This window comes from Habropoda laboriosa, unplaced genomic scaffold (assembly GCF_001263275.1).
Source record: "Habropoda laboriosa isolate 0110345459 unplaced genomic scaffold, ASM126327v1 scaffold10, whole genome shotgun sequence".
Taxonomy (NCBI): domain Eukaryota; kingdom Metazoa; phylum Arthropoda; class Insecta; order Hymenoptera; family Apidae; genus Habropoda; species Habropoda laboriosa.
The window spans coordinates 387,154-397,434 of record NW_017100129.1 but is presented as its reverse complement, the minus strand read 5'-3'; the positions used below and the strand labels follow the sequence as shown (position 1 = coordinate 397,434).

At 42.5% G+C, this 10,281-nt stretch overlaps 1 protein-coding gene across 1 annotated transcript in view; it reads right to left on the bottom strand.

The window, feature by feature from the left end:
• Nucleotides 1-4,669: 4,669 nt before the first annotated feature.
• The window catches only part of LOC108570241 (transient receptor potential-gamma protein), a 35,773-nt gene continuing 30,161 nt past the window's right edge, over nucleotides 4,670-10,281 (bottom strand). Inside the window, exons 14-17 of the mRNA XM_017932101.1 lie at nucleotides 8,653-8,875; nucleotides 7,755-8,129; nucleotides 6,622-7,083; nucleotides 4,670-5,021 (exon numbers count right to left, since the gene is read on the bottom strand). Coding sequence (XP_017787590.1) covers nucleotides 4,858-5,021; nucleotides 6,622-7,083; nucleotides 7,755-8,129; nucleotides 8,653-8,875 — 1,224 coding nt within the window. The 3' untranslated portion in view covers nucleotides 4,670-4,857. The remainder of the gene's footprint in view (nucleotides 5,022-6,621; nucleotides 7,084-7,754; nucleotides 8,130-8,652; nucleotides 8,876-10,281) is intronic.

Below are 10,281 nucleotides of genomic sequence, written 5' to 3'. Positions count from 1 at the left end.
TAGGCAATTTTCTGGGTCATTGACCTCTTCGATATAAATTTTTATCGAGAAAGGTTTCAAACATTTGACTTGATGAACAATTGTATGGTGTAGTAGAGACTTCGATAAGCACTCCAGAAATTCTGCTGATAAAAATGAGAAAAAACTGTTGCGTCAAATATTAACCCTTTGTAGGCAATTTTCTGGGTCATTGACCTCTTCGACACGGATTTTTACCGAGGAAGGTTTTAAACATTTCACTTAACGGACAATTGTAAAATACAGTAGAGACTTCGACAAGTATCCCAGAATTTCTCCGGCCTTCTATCCAAACCAACAAAAGAACAGTAGAACCCAGAAAACACCTAGAACGGTAAAAAGATTGGACCCAAACATAGACGACCCAGTTCGCCCACAGAGTGTTAAAAATATTTACCTACCGGCCGGGTTCAACGTAAAAGATCAGACACAAATTTAGACGTTCAACTTTGGTACATCCTGTGCATAATTCACATCACTTCCATTTGCTTTAAATTACCCCGAAGCTACACCACTTGGGCGTTAATTATTTACCTGGCAGAAATTGTGGCCACTTGTTAGGCACAAAAGGAGCGCGGTATCTCTTCTAAACTTACACACACACACAGATGAATTATTCCTGTCTCTGTACCGGTAGAATAAAGGTTAACGTACCGAGTGGGCCAATAGTTTCACAGGACACACCCTCTTCGTTCTTTCGTCCTCTTGTTTTCCCTTGGCCATCGCGAGCGTACTTGTGAATAAGAAATGCGAAATGCTAATGCTTACACGGGGAGGACAAAAACAGGAAAAAACGGAGGAGAGACTCTCCGCCTCGTTGCGACATGCAAGTCCGGCGGAGTCGTTCTACCCTAGTTGTCGCGCAGAGTATAGTAACGCGGTTGAGGAAAAGACGTGCACCTAGAGAGCACAATGCAACGGGGACGCACTCGCCTAATCACCGAAGTTTGAGCTCGCGTCGGGTACAATTAGTATGAGCGACCGTCCAAGATGGATGGCCAGCTTTGGAAAGTTTGCGCCCTGTCGACATCGATGGGTCGAGGCTCATCCAAATTTGTATGTTTAAGATTAGGTAACTGGGAGAATCGGAGAGAGGGAGAGAACAGTTTATGTGAAATGGAAGCTGGTAGAATGAAGATTTATTATGTTTGAGCAGGATCAGAGGGTTGATACGCTTGCTTTCAGGAGAGAATTATGTTATCGGGGGTTCATTCAGACGGCTGATAAGACAGTGAAATTTTGTAAGTCACTTTTCCATTTTATACTTTTTCAATGAATCGTATATTTGTGAAGTGTGCATTTTGTCAATTGTGTACGAGTTTGTACGAATGGACGGGTGGACGGTCCTGGTTTATGGCACGGCAATTCAGGAGGACTACGTCGAAGCGGAGAAGTCCAGGACCTCGAGCCTGCCGTAAGCCGGGGCCCAGTCGCAACATTTGGCGCACTCACGTCGCGACAAGTGTCAGGTAAGGACCCGGCCACGCGACAAGTAGAGGAGCGCCGTAGAGAAAAAGACGCGGAAGAATGTTTCGAGGCAGAAAGTGTTGCAGAAAGCATTACGGAAAGCACCGTGGAGGGTAGAGTATTACGAGTCACACGAACGAACAGGCATACGACCGACCAATATACTAGGGTGGATTGAAAAGTTCACGGCTACTTGTAATTTTTACCGAATAATAGGGGGAGTTCCCCTAGCACCGGACGCTTAAGGTTTCTCTTAAATAAATCTCTCTACCTGTGCACACGCGAGTGAAACGCGAAGAAAACTTATTTTTACTCCTTTTGTCTCCTCTAGGAGATACGCGGAATAACGGCTCGGTAGCGTTTCAATTATTGCAGGTATAACTAATGTCGGATATTAGGTGCCGTCCGGCGTTAAGGGAACTCCCCCTATGTAATTAATTGTGTACTAATGTATACAGTTTCGTGTCTCTGTCGTCATTTTTTTCCCTTTTAGAACTAGTGAAGTAGAGGTATTCGCAGTAGATGGAGTAGAGATGGACAAATTTAGAAAACGAGCAGCGATACAATACCTGAAGATAAAGGACCTCGCTTCAAAGATCATTCAAGGACCTTGCAAAAATTATTCGAAATTCTTGCGAAAATCATTCAAGGTCCTTGCGGCGATGTCCTTTGTCACCAGGTACTGGATCATTCCAAGCTTCTATTCGTCTCTTCTCCGTCGCTGTAAACACCCCTACTTCACCAACTGTAAAAGAGAGCCACGAAACTTCGTACGTCGGTACACAAATGATCACAGATTACACCGTGAAAATTGCAAGCACCTAGCAGCAGTTCTTCTCGCTTTTCAATCCGTTGTTTATTTGAAACCATCCTCAACAAGCCACTCCTTACAGCCTGAACGGAAAGTCCAGAGTGGGGCGTATGCGACCCACGCGGCGCGGAACGTGTCAATATATTTAAATTTTCACTAAAATTGCAATTTAAACAGCAACCTGTGGCGAGTATACTCGTCGTAACACAAAATATCGCCATTTCTTCATGACGAGTACACTCGTCGAAAACAGCTAACTGGTTAACGCCGAATTATTCGAATCGTGCCCCGACGATTACACGAAACTCGTTAATACCGCGACAGTAACGAAATAAAGAGAAATTTTCTTGGCAAGCACGAACGAATTGGTGAAACGATAACAATAGGAAAGCCTAATTTCAAAGTCTCCGTTTTTCCCCTTATCCACTCTTGATCCCCATAGATCCCGCGCCCCTCTATAAAATATCTGAACTCTCTCGTGAATGGATGTTGCGCTGTCTCGAAACGATAGTTTGAATTTTCATCGATCGTTAAAAAATTCCGCTAAACTCTACGATTCTCGTCGTAAAGGTCGTTACGTTATGTCCCTGTTACGAGTATCTATTGTTTCAACCGGCTTAGGTCGTTAATAAAATCTTGTTTGGTTCCGTTTCACCGTGTACCCTTTGCTCACTTTTGTTTCTTTCTCCTCGACAACTTTTCCACATATACGCCTAACTCTACATCTCTCTCTCTCTCTCTCCACGCTTCACAAGAATTAACATTCACTACGACGTTTGTTACTTTTTTTTCTTTTTTTCTTTTTGCCAAGTGGACATCTATACTTTACATTTATCAATATAATAATCTCATAAATAATACACGTAGGCGGTACAAGTTAATGTTACGTCGCGGTCGCGCGACACCATTTCCTCCCGACAACGCGGTTTCACGTTAATTAATACTTATTATCATACGTACACGTAATATCTCTAGGAAGTAGTACGGATCTTAATTTCTTTTAGGCCTCTACTCGACTACTCTACGATTCGCTTCTCTCTTTGTGTACCTTTTCTCCGTGATATTTGGTCGTGACACTCTCGTTCTCTCCCTCGTTTCGCGAACCCGGTGAACAGGGAGGGAGAGACAAGAGAGAATTGGCGACGAATCGACCGAACGGGAATACGGTTTCTCCGCTACGGCTATGAAAACACAAAGAAATTGAATTCGAAGGGGTGTTTCGACGGTTCCTCGAAAGCTTCCAGGGGGCAATTCTCTCTCTCCCTCGATCTCGGTCCTCTGCCTGTCAGCGGATTCCACATTGCCCGGCGAGCCCTTCCGGATATCGACCTGCCACGACCAGCGGCAGAAACGTTGCCCTAATTTTCGAGCACGAGGATTCTTTCTCTCCCCTTTTTTCTCCGTCCTTTTCGCCGTATTTTTCTTTCTCCGTTGATAGCGAAAAGAAAGGAATCGTTCGATTAGACTAGGCTAGAGTTCGTTGAGTAAGTGTGAGACGAGAAACGAGAAAGAAAAGGTAAGAAGAAGAAATAGCGGGGAAATAGATGAAAAGAAAGTTGGATCTTCAGTTAGGCCAGCTTACTGAAGCGATTACAATAATAAATTCGACACGTTCGCCGTTCTACTATAGCGGAACGACGATAACAATTATTCCTCTTTCCGTATCTTAAAAACGTAAACGTGTTAACAACGCGATCTTAATCGTCGCAAACCTTTGTTCTGTTTCTCTTCGAGATCGTTCGACTAGTGTTGACTAGGCTAATGTTTCCTCGTCGATCCGCCCGCCCTGTCCGTTCTGGCAGTAGTAGCAGTAGTAGTATAGTAACAGTTGTAGAATCGTAGTTCCGATAAGAAACGAAGTGGAAACGCATTTCCACTTGTTCCCCTATCGTTCGTTCTCTTACAAAGTAATCGGTGACAAGGTTCGTTTACCTCGTTGAATTGACCTCGACAGTGCTCTAACCCTCGTGGAAATTGTTCGCTGCAAAAATCGCCGCTAGGAACACGATCGATCGACGAGATCGTCTCGAGGGAACTTTTCGATCATTTCCACGCAGGATTTACGTTCTCTTCTTTCTCTCCGAGTGGTAATCGACGCTTAAGAAGCACCGTTGAAGTTCATTTCTTTTTCTTAAAGCGGTAATCAACGTTCACGAAGCACCATGGAGGTTAATTTGTCGTTTTTCGGTAACATGGGAAAATTCTCGCGTTTTCGTCTGTCTCCGTTCTTCTTCGTCCTCGAAGACTTTGAAGGGAACAGGGTGAAGGACGGATCGACGAGCTGGCGTTGCTCGAGATTCACGGTCGACGTTACTTATTACGTACAATATACATTTATATATTATCTATAGTTTTGTTCGTCTCGGCGAGGGTGAGTCGTCGTGAGAAGGCATCATTGTGCGTGTGCCGACGACCACGCGATCTTACGTGATCCTCTTCTATTTCGATCGATGTCGTCGTTTCGGTATTAACGTTGGCTGAAAGAGAACTCGTTTACACGAAATTCAGTTCGATTTTGTTAGGCGAGACGTCGTCGCCGTTGGGCGACGTTGTTGAGTCTCTCAGAGCCATCCACCGGTCACGTCGTGGCCGGATATCGGCTCGATGCCCGGGAGTCGTTGCAGCTGAGTCGCCGAACCGTTCCTCTTCATCGTAGCTGGTAGAGAGCTGCTGGCGATCACGCTCTCTTCGGTCGTCGACGGCGTCAGCGGAGCCGCCGGAACCACTGTGCAACATAAATAAACGGAAACGTTCTAGCTACCCGCTAGAAATTCACTTATGCTCGTCGGTGTTTAAATAAACAGTCTGATCGTATCGTCTTATTTACGCGATTGGCTTACCACTGATCTTCCTGTATCTCTTTTTCTTCTGTGGCTGGTTTTTTGGAAATTGTTTGGAATATTGGGGATTTGTAGGTGATTGGTTGTGGAAGGAGGTAGAGGTATTTTGTAAGAGGAAGAAGACGCTGAATAATGGATAGGTGGAAAGGATTAGCTTCATTGGGGTATCGAGTGACGCATTGGACAACTGCAATGTTGGGGAATCGTTGGAATTCGATAATCATTGGACACTCTAACCTAGAGGCCTCGAGTAATAATTCAAAGAACACATATGGCGGCTGGTTATGGAAGGATGAGATAGAGGTATTTTACAAGAGGAAAAAGGTATTGTTTCGTTCATAGAGCTACTTACAGTCGGGGACAGAAGGCCATTCAAAACAGAAGAACTTTTTTTTTTTAATTGAAGCAAGTGACTTGAATTTTTCTAAGAAGTTAGTGTTAGATTTATCAGTCAGTTAGATATAACAAACATTAATCTAAGGCCTTACTAGGAAGTATATATAGTTGGGGCCACGATATAGCGAGGTCGTAACTTAAACTCTGAAGAATCGGCACCGATTGATGTTGCGGCACTCAAGGCCGTGTGTTGCAGTCTGTTTGAGGGTTCCAACAATAAACTTTGGTACTTCAAGTAGAAAATGGTATTTCATTTACAAATGGAAAATATGTTAATATTAAGCTACACAATCTTTTTGCACTTTCTATCTGTATATAACACGAGTAGATAAACTAAGATGCTAAAGACATCAATAAGACCTTTACCTGTAACCGTACTTCCAAAAGCGGCTTCCCCCAGAGGGAGAAACCCTAATTTGTCCTAGCTGCATGCAGTTTTCAGTAAGTATATTAGAATCAGTTGACTTTCGCTGGATACAAGAATTCTTCGTACGGTCCTGACAATGGTTTCAAGTACTTATCTGCTCGTATCTCTGTCAATTTTCGGGTCCCGGCAGCTAAAACATGTTTACTTTGACGTCTGACCGATTTTACGACCTCGCTATATCGTGGCCCCGACTATACAGTAAAATTTCGTACAGCCAACTTCTTTGCTTATGCGAAATATGACGAAGTTGACGAAGAATAAGGCCCGATACACACTAGCGGTCCACTCCCGCTTCGGTCAAATATTCTTCAATGCTTTAAAAGGGTAACGCTCCAGAAACTGTCTTTGGAAAGAATATTTCACCACTCCAATTCCGATTTTGATGAAACTGTAATATGTTGTAGCCTATTTCTTTTTTTCATTCGCCTTTTTAGCCAAACGTAAATGTATAAACTAATTTATATTTGAAGAGTAAACCAGGATTGGACTGTGGCCGGGCCGCTAGAGTGAATGCTCAGAGATTTCAGCGGACCGGGAGCAAACCGCTAATGTGTATCGGGCTTAAGGATAATCGGAACTCTGCTGTACTTGGATAACGACGAAATGAAACCTAAAAATCATCCAAAAAATGTCCTTATTCTCTCGCACAAAAATCTACTCACCAGGTTGCTCGTTAGCGCTGGCGCCCTCGGGAGTGTCGATACTGGGCTGCTGACTCTGAGTACCCTCGTGTAGTCTCGGTGTGATCGGCTGTTGTCCCTGTTCCGGTCCCCTGGTAGGCACGCTGCTCGCTCTCTGCAGCTGTTGTTTCTTCGACACCTTGGACATGAGCGCTGAGGTGATAGGATGTATGGGATTCGTGCCGCTGCTGCTTCTCATGCCCGACGTAGACGACCTGGAGTCCGAGAAAGTCTTGCGTTTCCTGTGGAGTGCCACTAGCGAGCTCAGACCGTGAGGGAGCATTTGATGTCCTTCGTGATGATGAGAATGATCGGTATGATGGCCGGGTTGCACTTCGTGGCCAGGTGTCTCCAACGAGGACTTTGAATCTGTCGATCCTTCCGACCTCGATCCTCCGTCTTCGGACGCTGGCGAATAGACAGAGTCCACCGAAGGAGATCTAACTGAGAGAACGATTCGAACGTTTCCTTCTTTAGTATATTCGTTTAGATTCTAAATTTGAAGTTTTCACTTACTTCAATTTAAGTGAAATATTAGTTAAATGTTAAGTCAAACATTAAGTTAAATATTAGTGAAATATTAAGTTAAATATTAAGTTAAATATTAAGTTAAATTAGTTAAGTTAAATATTAAGTTAAATTGGGTAAGTTAAATATCAAGTTAAATTAGTTAAGTTAAATATTAAGTTAAATTAGGTAACTTAAATATTAAGTTAAATTAGTTAAGTTAAATATTAAGTTAAATTAGTTAAGTTAAATATTAAGTTAAATTGGGTAAGTTAAATATCAAGTTAAATTAGTTAAGTTAAATATTAAGTTAAATTAGTTAAGTTAAATATTAAGTTAAATATTAGTCAAATATTAAGTTAAATTAGTTAAGTTAAATATTAAGTTAAATTAGGTAACTTAAATTAGGTAAGTTAAATATTAAGTTAAATTAGTTAAGTTAAATACTAAGTTAAATTAGTTAAGTTAAATATTAAGTTAAATTAGTTAAGTTAAATATTAAGTTAAATTAGGTAACTTAAATATTAAGTTAAATTAGTTAAGTTAAATATTAAGTTAAAAATTGAAGGCAAAGTTAAACCTCCCAGAAAAATTGACATGCTTACCACCGATCAGCTTCGAGACTCTTCCACGAACTTTCGCCGCCTCGATAAGATTCTCCCATCGCTTCTTCTTCGAGCTTCCTCTGATCCTTCGGCTCTGTCTACTGCTGCTCAATCCGGGTACGCTGTTCGTGCTCGTATGATGCTGGCTCTTCTTGTGTATAGTCCCTTGGCCGAATATTCCGCTCAAAGTCGAGCTAAACAGTTCATGAGAGTTCTCCTCTTGTACTTGTTGCAACGACGCTGAAAATTCGTCAACCGGAGGCAGAGAGCCACTTCCGCCTGGCTGAGGGGCGATATTGAAGCCTTTCATCAGCCGACGCTCCTTTTGTCGGTTCTTCTTACCCCCCGCACCTATGGACAGCTCTTTAAGGCTACCGTCTATGGGGCAGACAAAAAACCAAGGACTACTCTGAAGCGTCTACGAAAAAACTGAAGGAAACGTAAGAAAGAGAAAAAAAGGGGGGAGGGGGGAAGAAAACGAAGAAACAGCTGATATGTGCGTTCTAATCGATCAATCGCTTCCGTTAATCGGCGATTATGTTATCACGTTACATCGCGCGGTTCACGTAACGAAACCAGCCAACTACGACACAATATTCCCGCCAGACGATCCTTGATCGCATTAATTAGTCTCCCGCGGCTCGCCGGATGATTAATAGCGTTCCAGTTAACGAACTTCGGAACTTTCATTTACGAACGATCAACCTTCCGCGAGTCCCCTCTTCTTAAACGTCGTATCGGGCTATCTAGCAAATTCGTTTGCCTATCGAACCGAGTCGGACAGAGCGCGTACAGGAAGTACATACACCGAATAGAAAAGAAAGGATTCTACGAAAAGATCGAAATAATTCGAACTAGCTGACCGATAGAAATTTCTTTCGTTCATGCAACATGGTCTCACCAGTTCCGGTGCCACTTGCTGTGGACGTGTTCATCCCGGAGTTCTTCAAGATCTCGATCAACTCGCATCGAAGAGCGCTGATGTCTTGTTTGATCTCGTTCACGTCGTCCTCTGTCACACCTTCGTTTTCCGCTTTCCTTTGCTCCACCGTCACGTATCTTCTCACCAGGTTTCTCATGATTCTTTGGTACCTGATGTCCCTCTCCTCGGCTTTCACCTTTCTCTGTTTAACGAAGTCACGAAATTTGTCAGCTGTTAACGAAGGCACGCTGTGGGAGGAACGGTGGGATTTATTTAAAAGCGAGCGTTTAGGGAGGAGAGGTGGACGTGCGACGGGATTTTTAGGGCGAATTACGTTGGGAGCGATAGAGGCGCGGGTGAAGTGTTCGGTACGAGAGTGTCAGAGTATCGGGTGAACGAAGAGTCCGTGAGCAGTCAAAGATTCGGTTGGACGTGACCGAGTGTGTTTTAAAAATGTTCGCGGTGAGTGGAAAAAATAGAGAAACAGGGCAAGAGTGGAAGAGGGTGAGTGAAACGCGCGTGAGGTGGTCACAGAGCGTTTGTCACCGAGCGAGAGTTATAGAGAGGGAATTGAGAGTGGAGAGTTGAGAGTTTGGAGAGCGCGAGTTTAACCCTTTCGTTGCTATCGGAGTTTACAAAATTTTCTTGCACCTTCGCCTTAATTTAATACTTCATTTTATTCTTACACGCTTCTATCTTAATTTAGAAAACGGAATTTGTAACGACAGGACGAAATGAAATATAATAACAATTCTTCGTATTCGGTAAATTTCATCTTGTTCTCGAAGTTACAGTAGGATAACGAACATATTTTATGGAATATTTGTATGGTAACACCTTGTCTTAATTTGTCGCGTTTTATTGTTATCAATTAGCAATTTGAGCAATATCTTTATATAAATATTGACTTTCCTCTATAGAATAGCGTTTGAATATTTTGCATTCACTTCGAAGTTATGATCATTTGAAGTCAGGAAGTTTCAATTCGAATTTCGAAGTACATACCGTCAACTTCATCTACATTTTTTATAACATTCCCGCCACATTGGAGATAAATAGTTGCGCGTTTATGATGCCTTAGGACTTATAGAATGCCAGACATCGGTACCGCGTACCGACTCTGAGAATGTGTCACCGCTTTCCTTTCTTAATTATTCATTATGCTATATTAAAATCACAATATTTCAAAGACTCAAATACTTTATAAACAATTCGATATGTTTACGCTCAATTTCAAGTCGGCCATCGCGAACTGACTATTAAATTTCACGTCGGCCGTAGGAAGCGAACTACTGCAAACGCCGTCGGGTCGGAAGGGTTAAAATTTTAGGTGCCTGAAGGGGTACAAATTTGGCACTTTCTTAACATCCTCCTTTGGCCGCTGATCATCCACGTTACGCATTCAAATCTTTCGTGGCGAAAGGGTTAAAGTAATAGAGAGGGAATAGAGAAATTGTGGCTGTTCACTTCTCAAACAGAAATTCAATCTATTCTAGAAACTAATTATTTCACTTTTCTTCTTGCAAATGTGAATATAATGTGTTAAAATTAAGCAATCCTTCGATAAACGAATTAACTCTTCTTTCTCAGTTAAAAGCTTAAATATCC